This window comes from Anser cygnoides, chromosome 12, assembly GCF_040182565.1.
Source record: "Anser cygnoides isolate HZ-2024a breed goose chromosome 12, Taihu_goose_T2T_genome, whole genome shotgun sequence".
NCBI lineage: Eukaryota > Metazoa > Chordata > Aves > Anseriformes > Anatidae > Anser > Anser cygnoides.
Window position 1 is genome coordinate 377,939 of NC_089884.1, and position 18,118 is coordinate 396,056.

An 18,118-nucleotide genomic window follows, 5' to 3' on the forward strand; every position below is an offset into this window, starting at 1 on the left:
TGTTTTGGTGACTTAGTTCCCTGCACCTACTGAATATGTTGATATTGGCACTTTCTGGATGTTTGCATGCATGTCTGAGAAGCACAACCGGACATTCACACCTTGTGCTTTGGTGTTTACTTAGTGTGCTTACAGTTGTTCTTTGCTTTATTTTAAAAGGTCTTAAATACTCTAGTGTAGTACAATTCAGTAGTCATTTCAGCATTTTGTGGGAGAAAATTCTGAAGCCTTGGTCTATTTTTTTTTCTGCAACCTTCTGCTGTGCTTGGCTGGGTCTCTGCCTGTGCAGTGTGCAGGTGGAGCTGGCCAACCAACCCTAGAGCAGTGTCTGAGCGCGTGGCAAGCTGTGCCAGATGCTGCCCACTGTCCATGCCACTGGAATTCATGCTTTCTTGCCTGAATTCTGTTAGCACATTTCCTGGCGACTTCCTGGATGATCTCCTGTTAGCACATTTCCTGGTCACCTAACACACGTTGCACAGGATCACATCCAGGTGGGTTTTGAATATCTCCAGAGAAGGAGACTCCACAGCCTCTCTGGGCAGCCTGTTCCAGTGCTCCGTTACTCTCCCAGTAAAAAAAGTGTTTTCTGATATTCAGACGGACTTCTCGTGTTTCAGTTTGTGCCTGTTGCGTCCTATCCTGTCGCTGGGCACCACTGAAGAGTCCTCTACCACCACCACTTCAGACATGTCACTGCTGAGGTGCCGGCAGTGCAGGCAGCTTGTCATCACACAGGGTTTCTTGCAGGATGAGGCTTTCCATGCTCTGCTCAAGGAGCTGAGCACAGAAACAACTACACTGCTCTGAAGCTTACTGCCTAAGCTCAAGGTCACTTTTCTCCAAGCGCAAGGCAAGAAGTGACCAAGTCAAAGAACCTCTGAGACAAGCAGGTATGTTTGCCTCTCCCGTAGCTCTTCCCAGAAGATGCATGTGCTGCAGCACCCACAGGGCACAAGCACCCCTCCTTCAGCCCTGGAGAGCACCACAGAGGGACCCCCCAGGCTGGGAGCTGGAGGATGACACAAAAGAACTAATCAGTTTTCTGGGAGCTATATTACTGCTGCCTGCTTTGATCTGAGCTATGGGGCTTCAAAGCCAAAAAGAGATGCCTTTGGCTCTCTTGACCCTCTTCAAGTAGATGTTGAGCTGCCTATAGCTTGTGCTCCACATTCTGAGACTGGAGAACCGTGAAGGAACCTAGCACACGTGCTGTGTATTGGAAATAGGAGACAAAGCAATAGCTATTTCTCCATGTTATAATATATTAATGTTTGCAGCATGCAAATCATACCCAGAGATGTAATTGCCACCTTTTGAATTGCTTCTGTTTCCTGTTTCTCTGTTTTTGGACCTTGCTCTTTCTACTTGCTTCCAAACAAAAGAGTCAAAACTGATTTTTTTTTCTCCTTTATTTATTTTATTTATTTTTTTTTCAAGAGTGACTCAAGGCATCATTGAACACCAAATTAACACAAGAAGCAAACTGGTATGTAAAAGGACCGTTCAGTTATCAGCCACAAAGTTATGCAGCTTTCCACTGCTGTGACAGAAATGAGGAGGGAAGGACATAAAACAACTAAATGGCAGCAGCAGGTATTCACCGTGAAGGTTTCCACGTGCATGAACTTACATACACAGAACGAACACAACTCTGCTGTGCCTGTGGGGAACTCTCACCCTCAGGCTAACCCTAAAGCAAGCATTAACCTACTTATTGCACCCTTAGGCAGTTTGCTGGGTGAGAAAGCTGACTATCTGGGAAGGAAGGTGAGTGGATCTCAGCACATCCTAAGTACAATATCCTCTTCTACCACTGAAGAACTACAACTGCACGGTGAAGGCCCGGTCTGAATTACCTTTATCAAATCTATTGTTCTGCCCATCTCACATGGTGAGTAGAGAACAGGGACATGACCACTTGCCCAGCTCACAAAGCACCCTCAAATTTCAGCTGCTCTTGAAAGAGGAAAACACCACCTGCCAGTGTGGGAAAACTGCCAAGGGCTCTGTTGTTGAACCCATGCTCATTCAGGCTTTGCTGATCAAGCAGCATTTGTCCCTTCAGAAGATTTATCCTGCATCCTGCTTTCTGTTGCTTACCACTGAACTCAGAAAACCTGCCACTGACCTGACTGTCACCTTGCACCTTCAGGAGCTGAGATCAGTGTTTCCATTCAGCCATATGACCACAGAAGCAGCAGGTATTGCTGCCAGTTTTAGCACCAGTCATCATAGTGTTACCATTGAAACACACACATGCCGATGCTGGAGCAGACTGTGCTAGTCATTGTTGGTCTGGGAACAGCACCACGATGAGAGTCAACGGCAAAGACTGAGAAAACCAAATCACTGAACTAGCAAAGAAAGTAGGCATCACCGAAACAAGACACCAGAACAGGCAAAATAGGCAAAAGAGTGACAGATGGTATATGGCCCTGGGTATAGAGCCAGAGACAACTAAGTGAGCAGGAAAATAAGGTGGGCGGACAGGTGAGCAAAGGGGAGAGCACCAGCTGAGAGCATGTCAGTCAATTACAGTAGGAATGTTTATAAAGCTATGGCTGGCCTTTGCTGAAGAGCTTTCACCTGTACTTGTGGCACCAACAGCTCGTAATGTTTATGGACTTTTTACACTTGGGAATACGTGTTTAGAAAAGGAACACATGGTTGCAATGAAGAAAAGCCCCTAATCACTCCAAGAGTCTAAGCTAAGAGTCTAACCTTACAAAATCCCTTCCTTTGATTACTGGAGCAAAATGTAAATATTCAGCTGAATTTTATTGTGCTACGGTATTTAATCATTTCATTGCCAATCAGAGTTATGTATTACAAATACAGATCAGTTCCAGCGACTACTGTAGACAGACTACCAGAGGCCACAAACAGGACCTTCCGATATTCAGGACCTTAACATCAGGCTGAACCCTGATAAAGAACCAGGATCCCTTCCAACCCAAGCCATTCTATGATTCTATTATATGATTCTACGAAGGATCCTGATTTTTATATGGGACTTTAGCACCCTGCTTTGTTTCTCTCAAGATACCATTCACACAGAACCACTCCATTTCCTGTGTCTGCACTGCATAGACAATATCTGCCTGCAGCATCTTTGATATTTTTTAACCACTCTATACAGAATCATACTGTACAGTGCCATCTCACTGAATCTTTGGCTCCATTTGAACCCAGGTCCAGGGGTCAGACTGCCATCCTAGTTTTATCTAGATTATAAACAACGGAACTGCACATTACAGTCTATCTGTCTGACTGTTTTTCATTGTATATACTTTCTCTGTCCTACAAGTTATCAACTTGCTTCCTTTTAAAGCCTGCAGTCAGCTTTAATCTACTTAGTTGGGATTAATGAGAGATTTGTTAAAGATTTAAAGATTTTACACACTTTGCTTACAACTGTTGGTATCTACAACCATCAGGCAGTAAGTCCCATGCAGACAAGCTGTTTTTTATGTCAGGCACATCCATCAGGTGTGCCAAGGCTGGTAATGCGACACTGATGGCTGATGCCTGTTGCTGGCAAACTGATGCCTTCATGGAACTGTTCAGAAAGCAGTGCTCAGACCTTTGTCTGCACCTCACTTTTCTTGTGAAAAAGTGAAAAAGGCCAGGATGAAGCTGGCAGCTCAGAACATGGGTTGCTACGTTGGCATCAATAGATCAAGCTGTCAAGGAACTCAGCACTTGCAGGAGTGGGAAATGAAAAGCATCCATGCAACCCAGGCTAGCATTGGCTGATGTTGCATGCCTTATTCAGGATCAGTGAGGAAGGAACTGGAGCTCCAGGTGGCCATCTGTTACTGTATTCTAATGGCTTAAACCAGCATTCATACTGGAGGAATGGAAGGTGGCAAGAGAGATGTGATTCTTTAAAACAAGGATTCTATGTTGAATGTGGGAACTCTTCTTGGTGGAAATTATAATGACAAATAATGTTAGTCAGCACATGGTTAAACCATGCTGCTGGGGAGGCCCCCACATTCAGAGAAGCCTCAGCTCACAGGTCTATTAGAGATCCCTGAATGAGCACATGGATAAAGGAGATCGGTGTGATACAGTGTGCTGAACTTCCAGCGAGACCCACCACCAAAAGCTCTTAGAGAACCTCCACTGTTATGGGCCGAGAGGGAGATCTCCTTTGCATTATTGTGACTGAAGGACAGAAGAAAAAAACACAGTACGAGTGCATGGTCAGTGTTCATGGCAACGGAGGTGGCTGGTGGTCTTTGTGTCTGTAAGGATGTTCTGTGACAAGGTGTTCTGCTTGTCCTAAGAGCTGAGATGCCAAAAGTCCCACATGCAAAAAACAACCTCCTGCCTGGAACAGCCACGGCTAGCAAAAAATCCTACAGGTATGCTATGCAACGTCTCTCCTTCATGATTCTGCAATTTAGACGTTATTGTTGGGAAAATCCCAAGGGGTACTCTTTGGATAGAAAAGCTGAGAATTGTCACTGAAGTCCCTCACTGCAAACTCCTCAATTAACAAAAATGCAGTAAAGTCCATTAAATCTTTGTTTAATCCTGGCCTTATGTAGACAAGACTATTACAACAGTCTTTTTCCCTATGATGACTTTGAAGTACACAAGTCAAGAGGAAAATGATGAGATGGGCTGCTAAGTGGCGAACTGTGTGCCACTTGTCCAACTGTTACTTTCTGTATAAATTTTACAGTAGGTAATTTGGAAAACCATGGTTAGAGATACATACCCTTCATATTTCTCATCTTTCACACTAGAAATGTACTTCCTCCATGACTGGTTGAGTTTTGCACCAATGCCAACCAAAAACATTACTTTAAAGTAAGTAAAGCCAGTAGCTGGACTCGATGATACTTGAGGGTCCCTTCCAATTCATGATATTCTATGATTCTAAGTGTGGATTGAATTATCAGGATGCAAACATGGCTTTCCAAATAAGTCCCTCTTAATGAAGACTAGATGCCTTCAATGCAGACATAATAAGCACTCATATTAATGTGCTGAAGAGCAAATTGCCTAAACAATGCCAGGTCAGGAAGCCATTTCAACAGCACAATAGGTGCCATTTTGCATGACTCTGCTAGTCAGCTTGATTGGTGTTTCAGATGGCTTACCTCCCTCAGGGTACAGAAAGCAAGAATTGCAGAGAAAGGCCTGGGTAAGTCTCAAGGAGAGGGCTGCAGGGAATCCTTCAAATGCAGCAGGTGGGAAACCAGAGGCCAAGCACTGGAAGACACAGGAAGAAAACACAAGTTTGTAAGGTGCACTCTGTTCAGCTGGCAAAAAACACCACCTCAATAATAACACAGACAATAAATGAGTAATACTGTGTGAAGGATTTGCCATGCTACAGACCGTTGTTACATGACCTACAAAGGCCAGAAAATCTTTGGTAGATGTGGAAGCATCAGTGCATATGCCAGATGAGTTGTCATTCTCCCACCTGAAAGATCCTTTTTCATCCCTAAATACAAAGCTCAGGGCATTCACCAGTCCTCAGAGTAGCATCAAAGAACACAAGAGAGCATTCATGAGTTTTGGTGGTTTTATGAAAACACTGAAAAGTGATCCATATATAGAAGGCCCTGCACACTGGTTGGGAGGGAGTGCCCTAGCAGGCAGGTCTCCTGGGGACAGCAGAGCAGGGCAGGTCGGGATGGTGTGCCAGGTTTCCAGGGCAGTCCCGTGCATTGGGAGAGAGCAGGTGAGGTAGGGAAACATGAATTGTGCAGTGTGCCCCAAGAAGGAGAAGAGAGCTCCGTCACTGGTCCTGTGCCCGCAATGTTGATATTCTCCTTGTGCCACATGGGTTAGAACCAGTAGTGGGGAGGGAGCACCAGAGCCAGCAACCCATACAGATGAGAGCACAGAGTCAGCCTTCCAGAAGGAGCTGTGGGCTTTCCCCAGACAGAAGTGGAATTGCAGCACCTGCAAATTGCTATACAGCCACCGAGGTTCTCCTCCCAGCCCGTGACCCCAGGCCTCAGTGCCAGCCAGCCCCTGCAGGAATGGCCATTGCAGGCACCACTGGAGAACAACTCTAAAATCCTGGTGTGGAATCCTCTGACCTTGCACCAAACACCCTAACAAGCAAACAGATCATCTCCTTTCCTTTCCAATTTACAGGAACTTTTGTGATGAATAAAGCAGGGACTCTTACTTGGAGGTATAAGTGGCCCTGACAGTGCCACCCATCCAGAGCCCCTGCTCGGGGCGCCAGGATGCTGCCCAGGGCCACCACGCTGTTCCCTTCCGCTGCCCTTGGCCCTCCACGTAGCTGTAACTCCACGTCTCCTCACCAAGCGCCTGCCTCCTGCTGCCCTCGGCAGCCACACCAGGTATTCCTAGTGGCACCGATCCAACCCTTTGCTGTGGACAAGCTGCATGTCAGACTCAGCTACTTATCTGCTAATTTCAACAGTGAGGACCAGCTCTGGAGGACAGTCACCTCCCCCCCAGTGCAAAGGGAGGGCACCAAAGTGGAGAAGTCATGAGCAAAACATGCCTTGGAGTCTGGATGGGCTGGTGCCTCTCACCTTGCCTGTCAGGATAGAAGACAAGCCAGTTTTGTCCTCTCTATACCTAATGCAGAGTCTCCACTTATCTTCCCTCACCAGAAATCCTACAGTCACAGTTAAGAGCACAGTTTACGAAATCATTACATTATATTGGAGAAGTTTTGTATAACACACACTGTCAGAATCAAGACCTGTACTCTACATGCATATATATCTATTAAATAAAGTACAGGAAAATGCACATTATTTTGAATCAGATTGCAAGTTAAAGATTCATCAGTTCATATAACTAACACAATAAAAAATGTTTTGAAACCAAAGAGACAAACACAAGTGTTTTACAACCCAAAACACAGATTCTCGTGAAAAGCAAACCATTCTTTCCTGCCCAAAAGCCATTTCAGGATGACCCAGAGCTGAGACTCAGAACTGAGGGCTGCCACCGAGCTGCCCCAGCCCTGGGACTCACCACCCTGTTGCCACCCACGCAACGGTGCCTGGGACCGGACAGCCTGTGATTCGCACGCTCCGAAGACACGCCGCAGTCGCAGTCACACTGCAGCTTTCCACGTGCCAGGGTTTGTTATTATTTACTCTCTCCCTGTGCAGACAGCTCAGAGCAGCAGCATCCCCATACGAAATGAGAGCCTACCTGCATTCTCCTGGTGCTCCTGAGATCTTCAACCATGCAGAATGAAAAAAAACCACAAACAATCTTGGCCCCTGTCCTGCATTTCCAGAGTATTCCAGAGACCTTTTCATTGCTGAAACTGGATGCTGCCTGCTCTACGCAGGAAGCCTGAGGTCTCTCCCAGGGGCATTGCCACCCCTGCACTGACCTTGCTGCTCTTTGGAAGGTCAGGCACAGGTTTCCAACTCAAGGCATGAGTGGCGGCGCGTTTTGGATGAGCAGCAATCCCCCCATGCACGTCAAGAGGCAGGCGTCCATGCACTGCTCCCTGTGCGTGCTGTGCCCACAGAGCTAGCATGCCTGAAAGGCACAGTCTCTCCTGCTGGTAGCAGCCACAGAGCCATCCAGAGTGAATCATGGACCGAGCCAGCCTGCACAGGGCTGCCTGGCTGCAGAGGAGTCCCAGCTCTGGTGCATTAGTCGGTCGCCTTCTGGAGAAGTTCGGAGTTGAGCAGGTGGGGGCTTGGCGGGGCGAGAAACAGAAAACAAGATGAGGGGAAATGCGTGGAAAGGGGGGGGCTTGTTTCTCATTAATGAGCATTTCAGCTGCTGGTCTGAAGGAAGACTTTGAAAAGAAAGCACAGAGCCCTCCTGGCAGGGCAGTGAGCCCAGCTGCCCTCCCCACGTCTCACTTTTTATAAATTCTGGGAAACACTTTTAGACAGACACTGGCACTCATAAATTATACAACTCATTTGCATATCCCAGTCATGAGGCATTATGCAAATGTGACCTGATTTGCATAATGGATTCCTCTTGTCGCTTCACTTGCTTCATGCTTTTAAAAAACAAAATGAAATAAAATGAAAGCGCAAGAAGGTGAAAGCGGCAAGTTCCCGGCACTGCCACGTCTCCTCCCAACTGCACTGTCATTCACCCTCACTTGCAGCAGAGATTGGGGCGAGGGAGAGCGAACGCAAAAAAACAAAGCCCTCACATGGTTTATTTCTCTTGTAATTACAATGAACTAACTTTCCCCTGGTTGAGATTCCTCACCCCAAGCGACATATCTGAGCCAATTAAGGAAACAAAAAAACGCCCGGGAAAACAGGATAAATGGAGAAAAGACAGCAGTCCTCAAACTCCCCACCTCGCCATTTCCAGGTTGCTTGGGGCGGGGAGCCCTGCGGTGCGAAATCCAGCCAGGGCTGGCTGCTGGCGTGTTACCGCGAGCCTTTGGGGGGAAAGCCTTGCTGCTTCGACTTGGGCAGAGCCTGCGTTCCTACCGGGAGGGTGGCGGGAGTGCAGAGGGGAGGGATTGTTTTGATTGTTTATCGCAAACCATGATGGTGACATATTGGGAAGGACGAGGCGGGTGCGTGCCGGCTCCCTCCGCCGTGGGCAGGCAGCCTCCCTCAGCCCGCCGCGGTTTTGCTGCGGGCTCTTCCCTGCCCCCCTGCACCGGCACGGGCAGCAGAGCCGTGCCAGGCGGCTGGCGGCTGTACCCTGTGGGAAAAGTTAACTGTAATTCTTCAGCTTTTAAAATCAATTAACCCGTGTGTTAATTAACGTCAAGTCGACGGGAGGAGGAGGAGGAGGGGAGAGAGGGAGGGAGGAGGGAGGAAAAAAAAGCTGCAAGGGCGGATGGCAGAAGAGTTGGCACAGTGCCATCCATTCAGTGGCAACGCCACAGTTCCGTGTGATAACGGCGGCGGGTATATGTTACGGGGGCCCTGTGCGCGGGCCAGACAGTGCGGTAACGCTAAGGGAGATTATCCAGACCCCCAGGAGCAAACAGCGAGCAGCGACCGAAGGCGCGAGTGCCAGGATTACAGACGAGGTTCTTCCGCTGCAAGCCCTTCCTCGGACGCGCGCAGCTACTGGGGAGCGGGGCTCCCCCACCAGCACGGCACGACCCTGACTTCCAGCACTTTTCCCCCCTTTAAACGTCATTCTGCCGCAGTGGAGCCAGCACAACGGATGCTTTCACACCCTGTGAGACAAAGGCCGTCGTCTCCGCCATGACACCGTTCTGTTCCAAGCCGAGGCCGGCATCTTGGAGTCTTTAAAAATAAAGGGAAAAAGGAAACGCGAACAATAAAAACAGCAAAAGAAAAAACCTCAACAACAAACCCCTTGTGCCCGTTCTCCATGCCAGGGGCAACATGGGCATCTGTCGCAGCAGAAGGCGTTTTTGTGGGGCTTTCTTTTTTTTTCTTTTTTCTTTTTTCGCAAGCTGTTGGCGTGTTTCCCATTCAGGTTCATTTACAATTAACTCCAAAAAAAAAAAACCAACAACCACACCCAGCCCAGTCAACAACAACAAACAAAAGGGAGTAGCCGACATCGAGAGAGAAATGCCATAAGAAGCTGCAAGAATGCAGGCTACAGATGATGCCATTTGCCATTCGGACAACCTCAGGGAAAGATGCCAATTCTGCGCTCGGGAGAGACTCCGAGAAAGGAGCATGAAGGTCTCCAAATAGCATGCCGAAGGAAGGAAGGAATACCGCTCTTATAGGGCAGGATCACAGCTGCATACAGCCTCTGCTGGGAGGAGAGGGAATGTTTATAGATGGAGCGAGAGACGCCTGTGTATGCACATACGCACACACAGAAGTGTGCGTATGGACACACATACACATATGCACACAATGCCTCAGATGATTGCAGATTAGATGTGCGAGTGTGTGTGTGTGTGCTAGATATGTGTGTATATCTCTGAGTATACACGTGTGTGGATATATATATATTTGTGTGCACGCATGTAATATACACACATATACACACGCAGAGAGATGTATGTTTGTGTGCTTGGGTGAGACACATTTAGACACACACACACATACACACAGGCACTTACACAGTGTAAGTATACATCCCACTTTTTGACCTAGGTATACACAGAAGACAAAATAAAAATCATACTCCAGCAGCAAGCAGGCAGTCAGAGATTTATCTACATTCACTGCTATCACCAGGGAGATGAATGGGGCCGATCTGAAGCCCTTTGCAAGATCCACTATGGGAGTGAAGGAGGAGGAGGGATGCCACACAGACATGCACAAACTTGAAGACAGAGAGATTTGGAAGGTGCTACTTGTGAAACCCAGGTGGCACTCCGGAGGGGTGAGCGAGGGAAAGAGCCACACACACTCTGCAGGGTCCGGAGGGCTTGAGGCTTTTGGAAGAGGGCGTCAAGGGACATCTGGCTACTTACGTTGTCTGCGTTGCTGAGGATCCTGCAAGGTGTTCTGTTGGCACCGGGCGCTGAGCCAGGCAAGGGCACTGGAAACAAAAGGGAGAGACAAAAAAATAAAGTCATACAACGGGAATATTAATTGCCTCTCTTGCGGATTTTACAAAACACACAAAATGTTTTCTTTTTTTTTTTTTTTTTTGTGGATTGGCGCGCTTCCCTTCTGCATGGAAAATACTAGCATGGGATTTACAGCCCAGCTACAGGGCTCGGGATTAACAGCGCTGGCATCTTTTGGGCATATTTTTTCTTTTAATGAATGAGCTTTCGCTGTTAATGAGGAATAATCGTTTGGCTAATGAGCTTTGAAACATTAAGAGAAAAGAGGTTTTTTTTTCCCGTTAATCGCCCTGGTGCGACCGCATGGATGGATTACAAAAGACAGCAGTAGGAACGCAGTACAAAGGGGGGGAAACGTCTTCTGGAGTGGGATAAATGCAGAGATGGGTGATGCGTCCCTGCATCTCTCCTTCCTTTTCTCTCTCTCTCTCTCTCTCACACTCTCTCTCGCTCTCTCTCTCTGCCAACTGCTATGGGTTTCCATAACTCTGCAATCAAAGTGGATGTTCGGGAAAGATTATTATAGTCAAACAGTGAAGCGTCGGCTGTTAATGTCTCCAGTGTTTAATCATCATACAGTAGAATGGTTTTATGCATATTTCATTTGCATATCATTAAACTGCGTTAGCGCGGGACGTTCAGAGCTGGAGAGGTACAAAGTTGGGGGGGAGAGAGGGAGAGCGAGAAAGAGACAGAGAGAGAAAGGTCCCTATGATGCCTATCTTCAAAAGCCAGGGACTTGTTCCATGATCTGTCTTCTACTTTTACTAAAATCATGATGACTTGGAAACCTTTGAAGTTGGATATAACCTTGGATTCTTCTAATTCCAGCAGAGTGATGTATTAGAAAGGGGGAAATGATGCTGCGCTAGACATTTAAAGGAATATAAGCTCCAGTGGAATGGAAATAGGAGCTCTTTGGGGAACGAACTGGCAGAGCCAGCCACAGCTTCGACAAACACCACACTTCTTGGTTAATATTAGTAAAGGATGCCAGAGTAAAACAAAAGAAATGAAGACAACATATACATTAAGATGGGGATTATATTTCTCTACCCTTTCTCTTTTTTTTTTTTTTTAAGGTAAAAAGAAGGATGGAACCAGCGGTAATTTACAAGCTAATTAGTGAACAGTTGCCTCTTTCTGTGTTTGTTTTTCTTCTCTCTTTTTTTTTGGAGAGGGGTGTTGTCACCGCTGAAGTGATTAATCAATTATTTGGTAGCTCAGATCCTTCTCCACTGGCACTGATCAGGACGAGAAGGTGGTGGTTGCGGGGGGAGGAACACAGTGGGCTCTTTGTAGATCTTATACATGCACAACATATTAATTGGGGTCTTTATAAAGCTCCCTCAATAGACTGTTTCTTTCGTGGTAAAACAGCAGCTGGTTAGCCACCGTTGGCGACTCTTCAAATATCACTTTTGCTGGGGGCAGTTCTTTTGCTGTTTGTTGATTTGCTTTATTTTCTTTCCCAGTGGAGGGGGGCTATGTGTGCAATGCTACCACTACCCACCGGTTTTGAATGGCAGACAGACAGACAATATAGATATCAAGACAATCTCTCGAGCTGAATGCAGAACTTTGCTTCAAAATGAAATGCTGTTTTATATTTTAATTCTCCTTCTTCTCCCTCCCCCACTTTTCTTCTCCTCCAAGTCTTTGTCTTGGTTATGAATATTCAGATGAGCTGTGATGTGATTACACTGTGCAATTACTTGTGTCCATGGCGGTGGCAAAGGCACTGAGGAAAGACAGAGCCAGACAAGCTTGGAGCTCATTTGGGGTTTGTTTTCTGTATTTTTCCCCCCATCTCTGTAGCGCTGCGGCACATGCAGATGTCGCTGTTGTTCTTTATAAAGCCCTAATGATATGCGAAAGCATAACGACCCCATTTGGGTGCACAGCATCAACGAAATATTATTGGGGGGGGGGGATCCTGACTGAAGGAATGTCCACATAAATTATTTTTATTCAAATGAGTTGAAGGAGGTGGTGGTGAGGCAGAGGAAGTCACATGAATACATGCATAATGTTAATATGCAGAAAGGTTATCGCCAAGGAGAAGAGTGTTTTCTGCACAGTGCTTGGGACAAACAGGCTCATTAGGGAATAGCACAGCCCACTGCGTGATTTACTTATTTATCATTACTCATACTTAAGCCAGGGCACCAGGCGCGCTCACTGCCTGGAGACCCTCTGAGGGCTGGGAGCTGGATGCCTAGACGATTCCGTGCTTCCATTCAGAAATTTCAGTGAAGTGCGTGGTAGGAGGGGAATGGAAAAGGAACCGGAGGGTGAATGTGTTAAGTTCCACAGATCTGCAAAAAAGGAGGGGCCCATGACAGCCTTGAGGGTGGAACGACAGCACAGCAGTGTGCGTTGGTGTTTAGACACGGTTGCTGGTTAATGCCAGGCTTACATGCTCTTCTCAGGGGACAGCAGCTCCGACGCAGTGGGCACTGGGTCTCTGCCCTGCTGGCTCTGTGTCTGCAGCGTGGGGAAGCCGGGCCAGGCAGGGCTCCTCCTGCTGCTTGTGCCACCAGAGAGCCGGCAGCGGGGTAGGAGCTCCTTCAGCCGATTCTTTTTCGAAACAGTGAATGTTATCACCAGATAAAATGTGATACAAAAATGTGTGCACATTGAAACGGGACTTCTTGGCTACTCTGTGCTCTGCTAGGAATGCTCTTCTGGATCAGGGGCATGCACCTACATATATGAAGAAAGGGTTGACAAAGATAGAATGGGCAGCACCAAACAGCAACACCCTACTTCCTTCATTGTTTGACATTAGATTTAGGAGGGTCTTTCTTGTGTGCTTGCCTTGCACAGATCTCGAATGGCTTTACCTTCACAGCAAACTACCTGCTGGTGTGGGCAAGGCTCAGGTTGATGCCGGGTCTTCAGGGAGGGAGCATGGCTCTTCTCTACACCCAGAAAGAGAGCAGGCAGGACAGAGAGGAAAGGCCATTGCAGGTGGGACCTGTTCTGAGAGGAGTTGTCCCCTTCTCCCTTCCTGTGGGCACACACAGACCTTACCAGTGACTCCAGGAACAGTACTGAGCAGATCCCCAGCTGTCAGACTGGGGTGGTTCCTCTGCCTCTAAAAAGTATGCTGTCTGACACAGACAGTATGAGTATATACAGTATGAGTACCTGCCCAAAGGAGGCTGTGGACCTCTGAGCAAACAGCAACCAGGACTCCTTTAGGCAGGCTCCACCACGAAGGGAGCACTAAAGAGCCCCAAACAAATCCCCAAACATAATTATGTGCTAGTTAGCATCTGTCTAAAACCAATGGGCAGAGGATGCAGGGGCCCACAGCAAAGAGGGATGTTGCTGCCCAGTGCTGCTTAAAGATTCATAACCACAGGCCCATCTAGCTGTCCTCTGTATCTTGTTCCTTCCTGCATGTCAACAGACGCATTTGTCACGCACATGCACACATGCAAAGCCACCTGGGAGACTGAGTACAAGGCAACAGCCTGCCAATTCAGATCAAAAATAGGACACCAGTACCACCTCTAGGCAAGAAACCAGGCTCTCTCTGCTCGCAGTGTCAAAAAGTGCAAAGATTCATGGCACAAGAGATAGCCTGATCATCAATCCGACTCAGAAGTTAGATGTGAATATTCTATCCATGACCACACAACATTATCAAAGGCAAAGAGAAGACATGTTGTCATCCTGACAAAACACAGCAGGTATGCCAGCCAGCCTAGAACACAGTGATCAGCTCAAAGCCTGTTTGCTGTAAGGAACTGAGCAGCTGTGACGAGCTGGAGTGACCTGAGCAGATCACATCCACCCTATCCAATTGCTTTCTGATCCCAGAACAGTGGCACTTGTGACCTAGACCTTGCAGAACAGCAACCAAGAAGGTGTCGCATGGTGCTGCCCAGTCGTTCTGGTCTCCAGTCTTGTGACAGCTTTATGCAGAGGCTCTCTGTCAAAAATGGTGCCTGGCAACATGGAAGAACAAAAACAAAGACAAGGTGACACTGCCCTTGTCATTGTTCCAGGTACACGAATCCTTCCCCAGACCTGGTTCTGCTCTGGCAGGGTGGCAGAGCACAACAGAAACCTCAGTCCTGGACAGCGCCTTCACAGACTGTGAGCCTTCATCATTAGGGAAGGGGAAGGTCAGGGTCGAAAGGGCAGAAGGCTAAAGACAAATATGCCGTGAGGGGGAGGGTATGACGAAGACCGAAATGCCGGCTCTGAAGCACAGAGGTGGTGGTGCAGTCAGTCTCAAGTTCCTTACTCCAACCACACACAGGTGGGCATTCAAAACCACCACTGGAGGAGGGCCAGAAGGAAGAGAGACTGGGAGCAACATGCTACTGCCAGCTTGCTGCCTGCTCCTGGGTAAGAGAAACCCCAGGGAGGAGGGAGTCGAGCAGCTCAGGACCAAAAGCCTACAGTCACTCTTCCTACAAGTGCTCCCCAGTGGGGAGCGTGCATTGGACCATATCTGCAACAGGTCCATGTGTGTAGCAGAGGAGGTGGTGATGCAGCCTGCAGTGAGCGAAAATGACGCTCGCTCTGTGATACCCATCATGATCTGCATAGTACTGAGCATGCTCTCACGTGGCTTCTGTAAGGGTGTTCTGGCCTGTACAGGCTACTGCTGCTCTTTGACATGCATAGCTGTGTAATATCACCTCCACTGTCCCAAACAATTTCTGATTACAAGTCTGGGACCATTTTGAAGTGAATCTCCCCATGAAGGCTTTAGGAAGGGGCAGCTGTTATAACGCTACAGGAACCATTGCTCTGGTTGTCAGTTCACCAAATACCCTGAAGAAATTGCTATTTAGAAAAGGAAATTCAAGCATTTATGGGACATATTGATATTCAAAAAAAGAATTGTTTTGCAAATAGTAGCACTGCTGAAGAGGGGAAAGAAATGCATCAGTCATTTGATATTACATATAAGCAGTTTATTAAAGAATTAAATATTTATAGACTATAAAGCAAGCAGGGCGATGAGTTGCAAACAGCTTGCTGAGAAGTATGTTATAAACAATGAGTCTGTCAGTGACTAATAAAGTATGGAGAACACAAACGTTTTATAAAATCACCAAGCCAGCTATGAATCTCCAAAGCTGTGATGCTGCAAGACCCACCAAGGTTCCCGCTGCAATGCAAGCCTGGAGCCAATATGGGAGGGACAATATCTGATATGTGGAGCACAGACACATGCTGAGCACTCGTGGGAACACACATGGTTCAATGCCTTAGAGAGATTTAATTTTTCACATTGTTTTAAACACAGATCTATTAATAGGAAGTGAAGGAATTTTCAAAGAGTTCAAGGCACTTCCCTCTTCAGTTTTTCACTGCATCTACTCTTCCATTTCCAACAAAATTATAGTTTGTGATTCAGACTTAAATCCCACTGCAAAGCCTATTCCTTCCCTCCCAAACATAAAAGATGTAGATACCCCAGGCATCAGCTTTCCTTTTCTGAACAATGACAGACACATCACATTTATAAAGGTTGTATGAGAAGAACAAATAGTTTGTAGCCCAGAAGGACAGGACCTTTTTGTTGGCAGGCATTAGAGGAAATTCTGATTGACAATAAAAGTGTGCATTGTTTTCTATGTGGAAAGGACAGCTCTCATTTCTCAATAGAATATAGACATCAGTCACATTAATTTTGGGGGACAGCACTGTTTTATCACTAGTGGAGATGTAATTAAAGTCTCTCCAGCTTATTTTTTATTTTTTTGAAGCCAGCTCAAGGCCTAGAAATTATTTCTAATATAGGATGCGCTGACACCTTTGGTCATGTCAAAGCTGATTACTATAGTTGTTCCCACAACTATAAAAGTTGTTCCCAAAGTGTGGTAAGATGGCTGAAGCTCCTGAGTTGTCACAGCATTCATGACCCTTTACAGTTCACTCTGTCTGCGAGCCAGCAGGACTGAGACCCACTTGAAAAATCCCAGTCATCACAAATCCCACTCCTCTGACAGTCACCGTAGTAAATATCATCCGTCCAAGGCAGCAAGCCAAAGTGTTGTCTGCTGAGACGATGAGGGGAGGATCTGTACAGAGACAGGAGACAGAACATAGCTGCTGCCTCCTTGCTCTCAAATTAAGCCCCTATGAAAATCCATATTAAATTAACACAGGAATAAGCAGGCAAAGAACTAACTGGGGTTGGTGAGGACTGATTTCATTTAAGTTGTGGAGAGAAACCTCATTTTGCCACCTGTTCTTTCTGCAATTAGACAAGGTGGTAGATTTTAACCCTCTGAAACATAATTGAAACAGGTACTTTTTTATTGTTAAAATCCTTTAATCATTCACGCTTATTTGCCAGGGAAGGTATATCAGACCAAATTTTGTTTTAAATAGCAACCTTTGCTGTCTTGCATGGAAATTATTACGATGTAGTTTGTATCTCAACAGACTTTTAGGCTGACAAAGTAAGTATACAGAAAAGCACAAACCCCATTGGTTCCAGATGACTTGTTTGAATGGTCCCTCACTGGAGAGCACAGAGCCTATCATCAGGGCTCCCTATAGGCAAGTGTGGTACCTTCCAGAGGGCACTATCACCAGCCTGATGGAACAGCACTGCAAGAATCCTAAAGCATGATGCCCAAACCAGGACAAGATGATTTGAACTTCAGCATTCTTTTCGTCATACTACATTCTCCCTTCTCTCTGCAGTCTGGCTCTCGTCTCTCTCCACGTGCCACCGTGCTCTTATCTCTCACCACGTGCCAACGTGCTCTCATCTCTCACCAGCCCACCATGACATTTTTGGCCCCCCAAAAGGGGGGTGATTTTACCTTCTATTACTTCATCACCCTCCTTACCCACAAACCTAAAATCATGGAACAATCATGCTGCAACATACTTGACTTAGGGTGATACGTAGCAAGGATCTTGCCTCCCTTTCACAAGCTGCTAGCAGGATACAAAGGTCTATTCTTGACCTGTTCTCATCTCTTTTGTTGAAGACTTCAATACTATGCTTATGCTAGTTCAACCCCGCTGGGCCAACAAGACACATCACTTCATGACATAACTCACTGACCCAGGCTTTGACACACTTTTCTGTTCCGTACTCCCTCTTTATTTTTCATTTTATTTTTTTTTCTCTCTCTCCTTCAGCTGTCTTTATTTCCCGTTTCCAGGACCCAGACAAAGCACCCTCCAGCACTCACAGATATTCTTCTCCATTCCTGACTTTCCTCCTTCCACCCAGGTGTTTTGGTGGATTTTACGTTGCTTGAAAAACTAGCTCTGCTGAACCTAAAGCTCCTTACTTCCAATTGTCTGCTGTAGCTACATTACTTCCAAAGGCTGTGGAGTTGCAGGAGAAAACTGCCCTGGGAGAGGGTTAGAGGACAGATGGTCTCCAAAATGTAAAACTTTCTCAAATGTCTTCATGTTTAGAAAGGCTATCTAGTTAGTCTCAAGAGGCATAAAGTGCATTCTCCAAAGCCTCAACAGACCAGCTGGATCACATCTCCATGAAAATACGTACTTTGTTGTCCTATATCTTACATACCTCTCTCAGAATATGAACATATTTCAGAAGATCACAAATTTTCTCAAAACATGCTGCTTCTCATTCGGCAGCTCTGAATGTATCTTATTCAAAGTATATACTACACCATTCTCATA

General features: G+C 46.6%; 1 protein-coding gene across 27 annotated transcripts in view; it reads right to left on the minus strand.

Annotated features, from left to right (window-relative positions):
* The window catches only part of LOC106046624 (uncharacterized), a 102,516-nt gene that overhangs the window by 24,837 nt on the left and 59,561 nt on the right, over positions 1-18,118 (minus strand). For 21 of the 27 annotated variants that reach the window (XR_010834666.1, XR_010834664.1, XR_010834662.1 and 18 more), the window contains 2 exons: positions 10,373-10,440; positions 5,118-5,229 (listed from right to left, as the gene is read on the minus strand). Coding sequence is in view for 3 of the 27 variants with exons in the window: in XM_067004725.1 (XP_066860826.1) it covers positions 5,169-5,229; positions 10,373-10,440 (129 nt within the window). In the remaining 24 variants the exon portion in view is untranslated. Of the gene's footprint in view, positions 1-5,117; positions 5,230-7,173; positions 9,216-10,372; positions 10,441-12,105; positions 16,525-18,118 lie in introns of those variants that run through there. The other 6 variants (XR_010834655.1, XR_007158965.2, XM_067004723.1 and 3 more) reach the window with 3 other exon arrangements.